The 16,902-nt window shown below is 39.5% G+C and overlaps 1 protein-coding gene across 1 annotated transcript in view; it reads right to left on the bottom strand.

Annotated features, from left to right (window-relative positions):
- Positions 1 to 283: 283 nt before the first annotated feature.
- The window catches only part of TSNAX (translin associated factor X), a 31,793-nt gene continuing 15,174 nt past the window's right edge, over positions 284 to 16,902 (bottom strand). The window contains exons 5-6 of the mRNA XM_051783473.1: positions 8,626 to 8,753; positions 284 to 6,996 (exon numbers count right to left, since the gene is read on the bottom strand). Coding sequence (XP_051639433.1) covers positions 6,622 to 6,996; positions 8,626 to 8,753 — 503 coding nt within the window. The 3' untranslated portion in view covers positions 284 to 6,621. The remainder of the gene's footprint in view (positions 6,997 to 8,625; positions 8,754 to 16,902) is intronic.

The raw sequence follows: 16,902 nt of genomic DNA, 5'->3' as shown, positions 1-16,902 counted from the left end.
TCTTGTGCTTTCTTAGCTGAGGGTTTGCTGTGACAACTGCAGTCAGAGCAGGGAAGCATGCAGGCACAATTCACACATGCAGAAGCATTTGATTTTATACCAGGAGTTTAACAGCTAAAAAAGGCTTGCCTTTTTTTTTTTTTTTTTTTTGTATAGGTAGCTTGATTAGAATATAAATTCAGGAATTTAGGACTCTGGTCTACTTATTAGCACTGGTACTCCTTGAAAATACTAGTTCAAATAAAAGCATTTGTATAATTCACAAATCTGAAAAAACATGTCTAGTCAAAGTTTCTTATGGCTTTTTATTTATTTGTCTTCAAAACACCATATACAAATATGATGAGATATAAAATAAACATATGCTATTCCCTGGTATTCCCCAGATTTCCAAGTAGTAGAACATGCCAAGTATAAATTATTACTATCAGAGGCCTACCTAAGTCTATAAGTGAAGTTTATACCACACCACTAATCGTGTTTAGAACTTAAAGAGAAAACAACAAATAACTTGTAACTCAAAACCAAAAGCTTGAGCATTCCACAAGCTGGACACTAGGTGGCAGAAATATTATACATTCTCTAATAATGAACAAACACCCTTTCAGTAAGAAGGCAGGTCCAGAGAAGTTATAGCATATATCTCAAATAAATTGGAAGTTTATAGTGTCCCTATGTTTCCTGATCAGTCTCAGAAGAGCATATGCCCTGTTAAGGTTGGGTTGAAACCTTTTATGTTCTTTACAACAGGCATTACCATTTAGTCACAACCCCAGGCCTCTTGCCACAAATGCCCATGGCTTTCCTTTCCCCATAGAGCATATTTTTAAAGTAGGACCCAGGTAAGCCCTACCCCATTTAAGAGATGATAAATTTTTTTGTAGTGAGGTAAGGATCTCAAATGAGCCCAAGTGATTTAGGAACCTCGGTGTAGTTGTGGGTTGGTAGCTCACCACAGGTAACTCAAATTAAGAAATAAGGATCTACATTATTTACAAAGTATTGCTTTGCTCCTGTAAAGCAGCATTTCTCCAGCAGCCCATCAACCATGTGCCACCACAGACAGAGGCTTAGCTGAAAAGGCTAGAAAAAACACTTGGGAAGGTGGCAAAGGAAACAGGTGTCAGCATATGTCCTGCCCACACCTTGCCCTCTTCTTTGTGCCCTGTCAGCAAAGATACATAAAATATAAATAAAATAATTCATAAATATAAAATAGCAGGCATCAGAACTTTATGAAGGCCACCAGGAGGTTCTGCATCTGTGTTTCTGCCACCATCTCCTGCTCATGGGCATATGTAAATGCACACATGTGGCAGGTCACAGACCTGTACATGTGAGCGACCTCAGCATTTTGGTGGGGCAGCTTCCAGCCTTGGCTGACTCTGGGAGCAGAAGGACCTGAGGCTCACAGCCGTGAGAGCTGGGCTGGAGGTTAAAGAGTTGCATCAAGTTCCAGGCTCCTGACTGATTTGCTGCACGGCCTGACACAACTTACTCATCTTCCCTTGCAGCCCTGGCATCTGCTGCCTGTCACCTTTCCTTCTAGGTGTGGGGTGCAAAGCAAAACATACCTTCCAACGGTACTTGCTGCAAGGAGAGAAACAACCCTTGTTTCCTCCTAAAACGAGACTCCTGGCACTTAACAATGTTTCTGTGACATCCGAACTCCCAGGATGGACTGTTCAAGCACATCCTTTGCCCCTCTGGTTCCTGCCCCAAGCATAAAAAAGCTCATTCTAACAAAAATCACCACTATTTCCAGATCATTTTTTTCAGCTTCTCTTGTTGGGGCCATCTGAAGAGAGGACCTTGAGGAAGAATTAAATGGAACTAGTAGGACCCTTCCACGTTAAAAGGGACTTGCAAGCCTGCAGGAAAGCTTAGGGCTGCAGGAGAAGTACCCAAACCTAGATGATGTCCCACAAAACCTGCACTGCACCAATAGCCAAGAAACAGTTTATGATGAGCTCAAGAAGTCATGTGACCTGTGTTGTGGCAGTGGAGGAGCAGAGCACACAAGCAGCGCCATTCTTTGGGAGGAATGAACATCTGCATGACATGAAAACACCACTAGGGAAAAAAAAAAAAACAAACAAACAAAAAGAGAATGAAGCCACTTGTCACTGGTCTGCAAAATCCAAGAGTGGAGGCTCAGAGTTCAGCCCCCCCGGGTGGCTAAAGGGACACCAGAGCCAGCCTGTCCAGCCTGTGGGAGGAGTTGAGAAAGAAATTATCACATCACTTTTGGCCAGTGTTCAGGGAGGCACCGACTGGCTCCAGAAGAAGTCATCAGCAAGTCTCTTCTTCTACATTCTGCAAATAGGCCTTTCAAAGGGATGATGGGTGAGGTAAAAAGAGGTAGAGTTGGTGGGAAATCAAACTCCTCAAAGACAACCTTCCTCAGAATTGGAGAAGAAACTTCTTTCATGTTTGTAGGTAATTTTCCTTGGCTCGTGATGATTGCAAACCTCAGAATAACCACGGTTTGCTCACCTGCAAAAGCAACATGAGGTCTGCCCACCCATCCCTGACACACGGCACCATGGCTCCTGTAGGACATACGCACCAGGCCTTATCCAAATGCAGGAATACCAGACCTCTCCCCTCAGAGCATAAATTTCCAAATTTGAAGGTGCAAGTAGACAAATCTACCTAAGAAATCGGCCGATTCCTCTTCCTGCACGGAAATGTTTTACCCCAGGATTCCAGCTAAACACGGAAAAGACTGAACCATGGGATGGACATAGGCAATGGCTCAAAAGAACAGTACAGCCTAAGAAAGGATAAGTAAAGAAAGGGAAGAAACAGAGAGGGGGTTGAAGCAGCAATGACAGCGAAATGGACCCGTAAACAGCACACGAGGGGAAAACTGTGGTCACCGTAAGCATTCCTTTATGTTAAAAACTGTATCTAACCATGTTTCTAACAACTGTGGATGATAGTAATTCACACATCAAGGTTTGTGGCTACCGATATGTGAGTGAAGGGAATGTGGATGGGAAGTAGGGTCGTATGGGAACTGAGAGCTTGTTGATTTGTGACAGCATGACTGGAAGCCTGCAAAACCTGCTCAGTCCAGGACCTGCAGGTTCTCAGCTGCTCAGGAAATCAAGTTCCCCTTATTTATGGCCCAAGGCTAGATCAATGCTTTGGGGACCTTGTGGTAATTTTAAATTCAGTTCCTACGGTCAACTCCAAGTCTCTTTTATAGCTAAGTCACCTGGTTTCAAAGTGTTGTTCCAACTTCTTGCAGGGCTGTCTTCCTGTCCCACGTCCTCCCCAGTCCCACCCTAATTGCATGTGCACCCGCTGTCCTGTGGCTCAGCCTGCTCTTCCTCCATGCTGTCCCACTCCTTGCCACTCTTCCCCTCTTTGTCTCTACCTCACTTCCTTCCATTTTGCCTCTCCACTGGCCTTCGCCCTTTCCAACTAACCCTTTACTGTCACACTCCAGACTTTCTGAAGTTTTGACAAGTTTCTTTTTCAAAATGGGAAGTGGTAAACCAACCTACTACTACATATCATCTTCTCGTAAAAATCCTGTGACTTTTATGTCCCCCACCTTTTACCATCTTCCTTTTGTTTGTCTTGGCTACCCTTTTCCCTACTCTTAAACTGCAAACTCTTTGAGGGCAGTGCCAGAATCTGGTCTGGATTCCATAAGGCACCTAATATGCTAAATATTATAAAAGATCCTTTTTCTTTTTTCTTTTGCTTTTTTTTTTTTAATTTTGATTTGCAGTAAACTCACTGAAAATCCAAGTAAGCAGGACTTTAAGTAGGCAGACATACATGTCTTGTCAACAGGAAATTTCTCTTGCATAACTTCTCTGGCAGTTCTGGAAAGCTAAATGCGGGTGGGTTTATTTTCCTCACTGCAACTTAACAGTCAGGAAAAAAAAGCGAACCCATAAAGAAAAATCATTTCTGAGAAAGGAGATTCCAGAAAGGCAGATGATTTTTAGCACGCAGAGCTGCCCTCGTGAAACATCTGCTATGACGTAGTCCTGTTCTGGCTGTAGACCAAACGTATCAATAGCTCCATAGAGTAATGGGATAAGAAATGGGAAAACTGCCATTGCTTGTTTAGCAGCTTGTTTTGCTGATAAATGTCTGTCACTTTTCAAATAGCTACAGTGCAATTGTTTTTGGGGGAAAATATTTCCTTGAGAAGGAGGTTTGCAGGCCATTAGTTACTTCCCATCTGTGCTGGTGTTTTAACACACTGCACATACACTTTGCTCCCTATTAGAAATTATTCACAGCTTTTGATTATGGGCAGGCAGCCTGAAGTTTAGAAATCATGTCTGTCATCAAAAAGATTCCTCTTGCCCTATTGAAAATTTAAATCTCAAAATCATTAGAACCAGTGTGTATTTTTTGAAAGAGCATCTACTTTTAAGGATTGCTAGGGAAAAAATGTACTCTTTTTAGGCATCTGTAGTTTTAAAATGATTGTACAAAAGCAGGAGCTGACTAAAGTGGTGGCCACTGTGTGCTTGTTCCATGGCTAGAGGCAGAATGTCACTAAGCCAAGTACAGCTATGTGCTGGAATTCATCTCATCCCTTTTCATGAAGATTTTTTAATTCCACCTGATAGCTGCTAGGACAGACAAGAGACAGACCTCTGTTTAGTATCCCATGATACCTCTAATAATATCTGGTTTTGCTTGACACACACTCAACAAGCAATTACTTGCAATAAATTTAGCTGTGCCAAAAGACACAGAACTGTACTCTTAGCTGCATCAACTGAACTAAATGTATACATTTCAGGGGAGGGGACACTCCAAAACTATTCCTATTCCTATTAGCAAGTATCCTTCTCCTTTCCTTTCTCTCCTCCCATCAGAGGGAAAAAGAAACAGAGAAAAAACAAGGACAAATGTAAAAATGTAGGTAGTGTTGCAAGTTTCTTCCAGGGATATACTTGTTTTGTCATCTGAATCCTTTGCTTTGATTTTTTTTAATTCAAGAGGATCACATGAAGTTTCTATTCTAACTAGTTTTTAGACTTCACAGAATAAAGTTAAGGGAGAAAGAATAAAGAGATTCGGGATTAGAAAGTACCCACTGAAGTATGAATATAGAAGTGGAGTGAGACTTCCAAGTCAAGTCCTGCACAGCAGGAAACTCACACTGTAATTTACCACTTGGACAGACAGGCAAAAGGACTAACATAGAGGCAGTGACTACTTTTCAGAATTTATTGTAAAAAATAGTATTAAGCAACAGGAAAAAAGCCACTCCTTGTTCAACCCATCACATACTGCTTTACATGGAAACAATGGAAAAATGTGATAGAAATGTATTTACCCCTTCCTAACCATATATCAGATGATTCCAGCTATTCAGGACATGCTCATGGGAAAAAATATTGGCAGTATCACAGCATATGGAAGTGGAAATAAAAACCATGCAGTATTTTCAATTGCAGTTGGGAGGCCTATTTCCTGGAGTCTAAAGATCATGTTGTTTTATCTGTTTTCCTTTAGCATAATGTACATTATCAGACTTTCATAACTTCAGACAGCAGCATAAAGCCCTGATTTTTTGCCAACAGTGACATACCTACCTCAAAGATAAATGTGGAAGCCAGAATGTCTGCCTTACTTCTGTTTGCAATTTCCTTTCCATAGGAACACGCACATGATATAGTTCCTGCTAACATATATTTAAAGCTTTTCACTTATAGCAGTTCAACCCCACTGGAGGTCCTCAGGGCAGCACAAACAATGGAGAACAGACTCCCAACACTGCATTGCATTCATTCTGGCCAAAACCAGCTTGTCGTAACACCAAAGTACACAATTTGTACAACAACTTCTTTTGTCTACAAACAGAAATATGTCAGATTCTGCATTAAACTATACTACAAAAAATGTAAAACAATACATTCCACTTTTTTTTTTTGTGGATCTTCTAGCTCATGTCAAAATTGTGAAGTACCAGTGTTAACTCGAACAGAGCTCAGTTTAAACAGAGCCCCAAAATAACCAGTGCATAGTATTATTTATCTGGTGCAATTAGCTTCATTACCAACAGGTAAAAAGTTGACTTAGCCTCAGTTTCATACTTTAAAGCACTAATCAGAGAAAACTTAAGTTACATGGCACTGTTGAGACCACCTCAGTTTAAAGTCAAGGGATGAATTTACACACAGGTGCATTGTTCTAGGTATGACACGGCTACAGAACACAAATACTTAGAAAATGGGTCAGCAGAAACCTATGGATAATGCTAAATAAGAGTACCTAACCATTTTTTTCCACTGCTGTGCTTGCTGAAAACTTATAATAACAAGAGCAACAACAGTTTGACGTGACTCACGCAACTGACAGTCACTGGACTGAAATGCAGTGGAAATTTTGGTCATTCTGAAAGAAGATACAATGGAGCAATACAGGAAATTCCATACCAAGAGGCCAAAGTCAGACATTTGTTCTCTTGCACATCATAAAAAGTATTTTTGGTTACAAATTACTACTGCAAACAGTCTTCTCATAGATTAAACTAAAAATGTCTCTACCTAAAAAGCTTTGAGAAGGGTCAAAACCCCACAAACCATAACTAAAAAGCGTTTTCTAAGTCCTCTTCCCTTCTGAGTTGTCCTTATTTTAAGGAAGACCCTCATCTTGGTCAATCAATTCCGTTTTGGTGGAGAACACATCAGCCAGCATGTGCTTTGGGATTTCAGATCCCCGTACTTTTAATGTGTAGCAGGCATTCTCTACTTTTGCCAGACTCTGTTTCAAGGTATACAGCTTCTTAGATACTTCGTAAGGTCCAGTGTTGCCAATGAAAGTAAAACCATCATAGATCTGGCGCAAGAACTGGCTCAGTTCAAAAGGCGTGTCTATGTCACCGTTCCCAACACTGCTGATGCACAGACGCATCAGCTCTCCAGTCAGATCTGCCACTCCCAGCAGGTAATCCACAGGTGTTACCTTCAGGCTCCAGGTATGTGGTTGTTTGTCACGGGAATTGGAGGTCTGGGGACAGAACAAAACAAAGTCCAGTACGGAGAACTATGAAAAAGCAGTCTGTAATGGTTCAAATACACACTAACTTATCTAACATAACTGGAAATTAAAAACATTCTGGAAAATTAAATGGCATGGCACTTCCACGTGCTCTGATTTCCAGCAGACAAGAATGTAAGAAAGCATCAATTTTTACTTGAGATGTGATTTTAATTCTAGCAAGCATGATAAGCTACTTCTACCATCTCTATTTGCAAACACAATGATCACATCTTTGTAGCAACATTTATTTGCAGTCGACTGGGTTTTTTTTTCATCTGACAGATCTCAGCCTGATAAGATTTTTTTTCCTAAATGGTCTGTCCAAAGCTACCAAAACAATCAAAAAGAGTCTGCATTATGAAAAAGAATCATATAATTTTGTAATAAAATCTTGAATTTCAAAATATATTTTCTAAAAGAAGCTGATAGCTATAGTATTTTCAGATGTTTTCTATCAACTGAACTCATTAAAATAGCTAAAAAAAAAAACCTTCATGAAGAAAACTCATCACAAAATTACAAGTTTGCTCCTTTATTCAAGTTTCCAATACTTTTTATTGCCAAAATATTGGTAACATGGGAGATAATGGAAGTTTCTTTCCGTTCACTTGTTTCCATAACACGCTATCTACCCAAATTCAGACTGGTAAGAAGCGTGGATGCTGTGGTTAACAACTTCATAGTTTGTTAAAATTAAGTGTGCCACAGTGGGCATGCCTCTGGTAAAAACAAATTAATTTAAGCTACAAATCTGGTTTCTTTGCAAATATCTTACCAAGAGAATAAAGAAGGAATGAGAAGTGCTTTGCAGCAGACTCTCTTCAACAGAAACGGACTCAGGAATTCTTCTAAAGCAGCATTATAGGACACTGCACATCAACTGCGCGTGCGCTTCTGTAGATTGCGACCAAATCACCCGTTTTCCCCTGCCAACAATCAAACTGCACCCAGTTTACTGTGGTTGGTGACAGCAGTTTGTCCTATGACCCATTTAGGGCAGGGTAGGAGTACAGGCAAGTCAATAAACAGATAGGGTATTAGGGCTAAGGTATGATGGGACACCAGCTTGTCCTCTGGGAGTAATCAACTCCAGGAAAGCTACAAAGGACCAAGCTAAGACGTATGCAGCACATTTTAACAGAAGCTGAATAGAATGTCTCCTGTGACTAGTTCAGTACCAGCAGTAAGATTTTATTCAGGGAGTTCATCCTGCCTTGGCTTTGTTTATCTCTCCCAACTTCTGCAACATTACTATACACCAGCAGGTCTTACAGGCGGTCCCAGGCAGTAAAAATCCCTCTTCTACATTGTTTGCTAGTATTTCCCTGTCCTGGATCTTTTGCCCTACCAGAAAGAGTTCAGTTTGCTCTGAATAAAAAGGATGTGAAATTTATAAACTTGTATCCCACGGATTTAGTTTACAACTTTATCAGAATAAAAAGCATTTTGAACAAGTGAGTCAAAGCCCACATGTATATCTAATCCCATTCCACTTACTGGCCTTATTTAATCAGATGCCAAAAATGTGACTAAGCCTTCTCATTGCATTTCCATCCCAGAAAGATGTTTGTCACTTGAGAAAAGAAAAACTTTTACCGTGTTTGTTGTTTCTTCTCTGTCTTCTGCTGTAAATATTAGTTGTTTGTTGATCTCTTCAACACTAATCAAAGATCGTGTTTTGATAAAATACTGAAATGAGACTGCCTCAACATATTCTTGAAGTCCTGCAAAACCAGCAGAATTAAGCTAATAATTCAAACTTTTGGCAATGATCTACCCTCATGATTATTTATTTTTTAAGAAGTCTTTTAAATTAGACTATTTGAAGGTTATTAGCAAAAAGTGAAAACTAACATAATCCAGAAATAACATTGAAGCATAATCTAACACAGAACACTTCTGAAGTATGGAAGTCAGACCAAGCACATAGCAGATAAACATGTTCAAGCTTTTACTCCAACTGCATTTTGCATTCAGAACTTTCTGTAATTTCAATTTAAAGAATCATGGTACTCTCAGAAACATACTGAACAGCAGCTCCCCATAGTGTACCCCAGGGGTTCATACTCGGCCCAACACTGTTTAATATCTGCATCCATGACACAGACAGTGGGATCAAGTGCACCCTCCGCAATTTGCAGGTGACACCAAGCTGAGCAGTGTGGTTGACACACCTGAGGGATGGGATGCCACCCAGAGGGAGCTGGACAAGCTCAAGAAGTGGGCCCATGGGAATCTCACGAGGTTTAACAAGACCCAGTGCAAGGTGCTGCACCTGGGTGAGGACAACCCCCCCATGTCAATCAAGGCTGTGGGATGAAGAGATGAAGAGCAGTCTTGACGAAAGGGACGTGTGGGTGGTGGTGGATGAGAGGCTTGACATGAGCCAGCAATGTGCAGGCAGCCCAGAAGGCCAGCTGTGTTCTGGGGCTGCATCAAAAGCATCATGGCCAGCAGGTCAAGGGAAGTGATTCTGTCCCTCTACTCTGGTGTGACACCACCTGGAGTGCTGCATCCAGCTCTGGGGTCCCCAGCATAAGAAAGATCTGGATCTGTTGGAGCAGGTGTAGAAGAGGACCGCTAAAGTGATCAGAAGGCTGCAGCACTTCTCCTATGGGGAAACGCTGAGGGTTATTCAGGCTGGAGAAGCAAAGGCTCCAGGAGACCTGATTGAGGCCTTCCAGTAACTAAAAGGGGCTTATAAGATGGGGACAGACTTTTTAGCAGGGCCTATTGTGATAGGACAAGGGATGATGGTTATAAAGTAAAAGACAGTAGATTTACACTAGATAAAAGCAAGACATTTTTTACAATGAGGGTGGTGAAGCACTGGAATGGGTTGCCTAGAGAGGTGGTCAATGCCCATGCCTGGAAATATTCAAGGTCAGGCTGGAGGGGGTTCTGAGCAAGCTGACCTAGCTGAACATGTCCCTGCTCATTTCAGGGGGTTTGGACTAGATAACATTTAAAGGTCCCTTCCAACCCAAACCATTCTATGATAATGGAGCTTTTAAAATACAGCATTTGTATTATGGAGAGTGTGGATTACACTTTCACGAGTTCACGAAGAGAAATGACAAAGAAAAAGACTGCAGGTAAATCAAAAGCAAAAAGAATAAAAAAGTTTCCCTTGTTTCACCTTATTAGCAACAGCAATTCATTTCCCACTTCTCTATTTTGTGGGAATCAGTGAACAGGCTCCTTAAAATATGCAGGTTTGGTGAAATTCATGTTTAAATCGTCAGTTGTTATAAACCACTCCAGACCAAAAAAAAAAAAAAATCAACCAGACAGGATCGTGATGTCCAATAAGAGGACTGACAGGTGACCCTGCTTTGGCATGGGAGTTGGACTAGGTGATTTTTAGAGGTCCCTTCGAACCCTATCTATTCTGTGATTCTATGAATATACTGAATAACTGCTCTGTCCAAATAACTTACACTGTAAAATCAAGGCAGGCAGGGGTACAAAAGGAGTTGGTATGTTGGCGAGGAAATAAAAGATGGGATAACAAATGTAGTTTGTACCAGAATTGTATGCCACCTGCAGCTACCTGCCACAATTACCTCTTGCCACCTACTTAGCAGATGGTGAGTTTCTGTATGCATTACAGCAAAGGTGAGATATAAAAAAGAGTTTGAATATTCAGACAAGGAGATTTCACAAGTTGTCAGTTTTTCCTTATGTGCAGAGAGCAGATTTGGGGAAAGCATGTGAGAAAAGTTCATAAGCAGAAAGCTTAAGTTGGCACTGCCGGTGGAAAAAAAAGCAGAAACAAAGCTGGAACAAATAACCATGGCAGTACTAAGCTATAAAAAGTTTTGAAGACGAAATCAATGCATGTGTATATCTGACCCATGGACACAGAAGCTCCAAAGGATGACATTAAAGGAATGAACTGTAACATGACAGAGATGGTTCTAGCAGAGCTATTCTGAGCCATTTTAAGGGGCTGATTTCAGTTCAAGAGAAGCAAAGAGGTATCATGCTGCAAGAGCGCCAGGATTAGACAATAGTTTTGTCAGTGCATATAGTGAGAAAATGAGGACATAGCCATGGTACCAGAAGTAGAATCCTAGTTCCATTAGAATAATTTTAATATCCTCAACTGACCTTTACAGGGCCAAGACCTCAGCCTATGGAGATATGCAGGAAGAAGCAAATTTAGACTTCACCTGGATCAAACAAAAAGTCTAAATCAAAAAGAAGAGAACATAGATTTGAATAACAGATGAAGGTGGAAATACCCTGAAAAACTAGAGTTAACTCAAGGGGTAGAAGGCTTTCCATATTACAGTCACAAAAGCACGATAAGTGGCCTGCATTTTTTTTTTCCTTTTAAATATGTATCTGAGTGGAAGTAACTCAGAAAGGCAATTTAGCCTGGATTCTTTATGCTTCTCTACAGCAGCAGTGGGAAAAACAGAATAAACACGCAGCAACCAAAATCACACTAAACACTGCTGTTCACAAACCAGAATACAAACACGGAGCTGCAAGGTCAATTAAATACCATAATTTAATCAACTGAATTCAGGTAAAGCATTCTGGGCACAAGCAATAGAAGAATACTAGATAAAAGCTACTCAGGATCTTCTAAGATAAATAACTTCAGAAGCTGTAGAGAGGTAGATTTCATCACTCACTCTTTCCCTGACTTGCCCTCTGATGTAACACAACCAGTAATCCATTACGAAATTTTGGCTTTTTCTGTGGATAAGCTGTAAGCTACCAGATACAGCAGCACTCAATATGCCAGTATCTGTGAGAATCTCTCTCTGCTATCTGTGGAGAAGACTATCACATATGAAGAATCAATCTGGCATTTCCCACAGCTCTCAGAGAGACCAAATCAGCCTTAAACTCTTTGGTAAACAGTTTTCTCCTACTTCAGTTCACTCCACCTTACTACTCCTCCACACAGAGAGAAGTTTTATCCTTTTCCATTATAAGTGTTTGGCTCCTCTGTTCATTTATCATTACGTATTTTTTTATATGGGCATATTTATATGTATGTATACACATTTTTGCCTCCTCCTGTCATCCCACCCTAGCTGACATGTCTTCTGCTTCTTCCTTTTGTTTAACAACACCATGTGAATGTTGCAAGCAGTCTGGTTTGCCATTTACTGTCACCTTTTCACAGTTAGGGAATCTAGCTCCCAATATTTACAAGTAAGTCTTACAAAACCTGATTTAAGGTTACCATTACAAATAGACTGGTAACAAATCCTGGTCACAATTACTTCGTAAAAAATATTAATATTTGATGATTAATTTTTTTAAGTCCTTCCAGAAGTAGCTACAGTATGACATTTCAATGACCCAAGACCTTGAAATAAGGTATTTCCATGTGCAGGTAGAAGGATGTTTAAACATGTTATGTTTTAGCTTAATGGTAGGACATCCGTTATTTTCAGCAAGTAATTCCCAAGGTGAAAAACCCCATCCCATTTCACTACACCATCCAACAATACCTTTCCCCTTATGCTCTTGTTTTGGATTTATTCCAAAATTGGCTTATTTATGGATTGAGCTGCCGCTAATGGAATATTTTTAAGACTGCCTTTTATGTTTTCGGGGTTCTTCCTAGTACATGGACCAAAAATCCCAACTAAAAGCATTGTATTATTTCTACCAGCATTTCTTAAAATTACAGATATAAGGTAAAAAAATTGCTTAAGTATTTTGATATTTTATCACATTTATTCTATAGAAAAAGCTTGTACTACACAAGTGACAGTGATCCAGTATAACAGCTTCTTTCTATGTTTTGAAAATTCATTTTCTACATAAGAACTAGAAAGTTACACTGAAATATCTTCTGAGCACATATCTATAAAGGAGATTTTTCTGCCTGAAAATTTGAGCAATTTTTTGTCAGCTGTATCAGCTGATATTCAAGATATTTTTCCTTAACTACATAGGCAAGCTCTGATGAAGAAAGAAAATCAGTTTCCCTAAGAAACTTAGCAAGAAATCAGGTTTCTTAAAAAAACCCCAAACCAAGTCATTGGACCACTCAATCCAAGAGTCAAATGAATGCATAAGACGTAGAAAAAGCTAGTCCTATTTAAAAAATGAGTTAAGAATAGAAATTACTTCATTGCGGGAGTCACGTTAGGGTAAAGAGAATGAATCTAATTCCACTTGAGATGTACGTGCATGCATGCATGGAAGCTTCAACCCTGAATGACAGATCAAACAAAGGGTGAAAATTTCCTCCTAAAATTTTGTTTACTTCACTTCCTCCTTTAAATATCTGTTCAACGGTTACAAAACAGGTTCAAATGGATTTCATGTTAGAGTTAGCAACGCCAATGCTACCTGCCATCTTCCCGAATAAGCTGCTTCTCTCCCTATTTCTACTCAAACTCATTTTCTTCCTTATCCTTTGTGCTCATTCTCTGTATCTTTTTGTTTACAGAGCAGCCTCTGCTGATGGGTTTGATACATGCAGATAGACACAAGTCTGTGCTCTCTTACCCAGCTCCTCTCCTAAACCACACAGCAGAAATGACAAGCCAACAACAGCCACTAGAAAGACGGTAGGAAGATATACTCAGCAAGTTTCTTCCAGGATCACTATATGAAGGGTGGGGCACATTATTTACAGGGTGAGTCATGTGAAACTACCCACTTGCTAATTCATTACAAAATCAGAACAGCACAGCCATGGCTCTATCTTATCATCATATTTAGGCTGGCAAGTTACATTCTCATTAAAAAAAACCCCAGACACAGAAACAAATATCCCTTCTCCCCTCCGCTCCCCTCCCAGAAAATATATAAGGCAACAACAACAAAAAAAACCCCAACACCAACATAACCCAGGGGGAGGGCGAAGAGAAAAAAATTCATATTCTTGCGGAAATCCCAAAAAGAGGAAAAACTAAGTTAAAGTGGAGAGCCCTTATTACTAATCTCTGCAGACTACGGGGAGGATGGTAGACTTAAGGAATGCACTTCTATAAGCATATTGATCAATGAAGTGGAGTACTAGTAAAATAAGCAAATAATTAACAGGTACATCATCAACTGAAACAAGTACACAGATTAAATTTAAGAGTATTAATACAAAAATTAAATGTATGGTGTCCTGTTAACATGAAACCAAAAACTCACATCTTAGTCTTTTCCTTTTAAGTTCTCTGCATACTTGACAATGGTTCCTTAGATTCACATGTCTCTTTCCAGGCAGAAGCGATAAAAAGTTAAGTAACTAAACTAAAACTGGGATTGTGAAACAATCAAACTGCTTTGTTGATTGTGAGCATGAAGTCAAAGGTTAATTTTATAACAGTATGCTGAAACAGCATAAAGCCAGCCCTCCTCAGAGACAGGCATGCTCTGGACATCCTGTTGTGAAAATGGCTTAAAAGAGTGATTCCACTCAGGGATGGATTTTATAAACCAGTAGTAACTAACAAATGCAAATAAAAGGACTAGAAAAATGTCCATACAATCTTAGAAATTTGGGAAAAAAATCTGTTTCTATTTACTGAGCAATAATTCAAAGGCTGAGCAATTTTACTATTATACCAATAATTAAATTCATGTCAATTTATGGTATTAAGCCCTGAATGCTTTGATGATTAGTCAATTGCTATTTGACACACCTGTGATCACAAAAAAATTCTGTTCACTTCTAGCTGCATGCGTTGAAGTGATTATTTCACATACTTAAGTGTTAATATTGTTTGCACTTTGTTTAAAGTTGAATACACACCAATTTTAGGGTAAAGGTAATCCCAAGACTAGACTGTTCTCCCAACAACTACAGAAACAAATATAGGTTCCCTATTAAATAGAGACAGGTGCCTGAGAGACTTAAATTATTTCCCCAAACAGGCATAAAAATCCTTCAGAGAACTGTGAAGAATATTTTAATGTTTTGTTGCAGAGAACAGGTTAATCAAGCCTTTTCTGTATTGTTATTAAAAACACATGGACACATGAGCAGTGCTGGGCTTTTCTGCAGATGACTAATTGTGGGTCAGAAAATCACAAACTTCTATTTTGCTTCTACTTGAGAATCTGAGGGATGGACCATGGTTACTTCTGTAATCAAGTTTTTTGTTCTGAAGTTTGGGGGTTTGTTTTCACACCCCACGTGCCAGCCCCAAACATAGTAATTCTGAGGAGCAGCCAACGTTCTACGCGAGTTCTTAAAAAACAAACAGAAACCTACAAAGTATTCTTGACCTCTTTGACTGCCACCAATTGCCTTGATAATTAATATAGAGTTTTAGAAGTCATTCAGTTAGATGGCAAATTTTACAGTACTAACAGCCTTGAAGGCAAGTGCTCAAGATACCAAAGAAAGGAAGCTCTGACTCAGCCAGGATGTTCAATGATCAAAGAAGGAAGAGCACCTAACACAACACAGCTTCTGCAGTTCAAACCACAGTGAAAGTTGTCCTTAAGATTATGCTGTTTCCATGCAACAGACCCAACTCACGAGCACAACAGAAGTACCAGTGGTGACCATTTATCCTCATAAATATAGATTCTGGTGAGATGGTATAAGGGTATATCACCACTCACCAACCGCTATTTCTCATCATATGACTGCAAAACAAAAACCAAATCACGAGGTGCTGTACTAGTTGTATTCTTGGAATGGAGTTCCTCTATGACACATTCTCCTGCGTGATTTTAAATAAACAAACAAAAAAGCTTCATAGATTTTTCTTGAACTCTTATGTCCCAGCTGCACTTGGTTCCCGTAAAGGCTGGAGAGATCTGATCTGTGAACGACTAATGTCAATAACTGCAAGACTGAAAAATATTCCTGAGCGAGAGTACAAAGTCTCCTCCGTTTGCTAGCTATAAAACTGAATTAAAAGATAAACAATATCACTAGTTTCAGTTTGCCATGTGAATAACTGCAGTATTTGTCATAACAGTACAGCAGGACTTTAGGACAGTTAGGTCTTAAGGTAAAACTAGGAAAGGACAACCTTTGTGATCATGCTGAACCACAGCATGCATCCTTAAAAGACTGTACTTAAGGACTTATGCTACCCTGAACAGCTTCCTGTTATTACCATTCAGGGATCAGTTGATAATCAATGCTCACATAGTGTATGACTTGTTTGGTCATGTCTGAATTCGCATTCATTTTCCCAAATTTGTTTTAAGTTTTTATGTATTGACATATAAGACCTGCAGCAGAGAATACAAAGTGAAAGGCTTTGCAGTTGCCAATTTTTCCCTTTCCCTGGATGAACCTAGAAAAAAGGCATGAACCAAAAATAATGAAAGAGTAGTAAAATGCCACAAGCTGAAGACACCAAATTTGAAACAAGCAACTTGCAAGGTGAAGAAAATGTTTGACCAAGCTTGTTGGCAGAGTTGGGGATGTGAGTTCAGAGAAATAGAAAAAGTAACAAAACAGAAAGAAAGAAATTAACAAAATCGTATTTGATAAACATTAGCTTATTCACTGCAAATTCTGTTAATTTTCCAGTATAATCAGGAAACTTTGTTTCCATTTCTGGCATTTTACCTCTCACCTACAACAGCAAATAGATTAATTCTTCAGTTACATCCTGTTCCTGTGTTATTATATTTTCCCACCATCTTGCATAAACCTGATTGCTTCCTTCATGAATAGCATTCCTTTCAGTGTTTTAGGTGTGTTCAGCTTTTATCCTGGGTGAGACATTTACAATCCATGATACCTGCCTCATGCAGTAAAAAGCTTTTCCTGTGCATCCTCAGCCTACGATTCAATATGCCACCTATTTTAATTACAGTTTTTAAGCTTTCTTAAGAAGAAAATAATGTCCTACTTCCACTGTTCCTGATGTGCAGAACAGTTCATTGATATTATCCTTGATATGATCCTTGATATTATGTACCTTGATA

Source organism: Manacus candei, unplaced genomic scaffold (assembly GCF_025592945.1).
Source record: "Manacus candei isolate 608988 ecotype Guabito, Panama unplaced genomic scaffold, ASM2559294v1 h1tg000017l, whole genome shotgun sequence".
In the NCBI taxonomy this organism is placed as follows: domain Eukaryota; kingdom Metazoa; phylum Chordata; class Aves; order Passeriformes; family Pipridae; genus Manacus; species Manacus candei.
The sequence above is the reverse complement of the archived record's forward strand: the minus strand, read 5'-3'. Positions and strand labels throughout refer to the sequence as shown.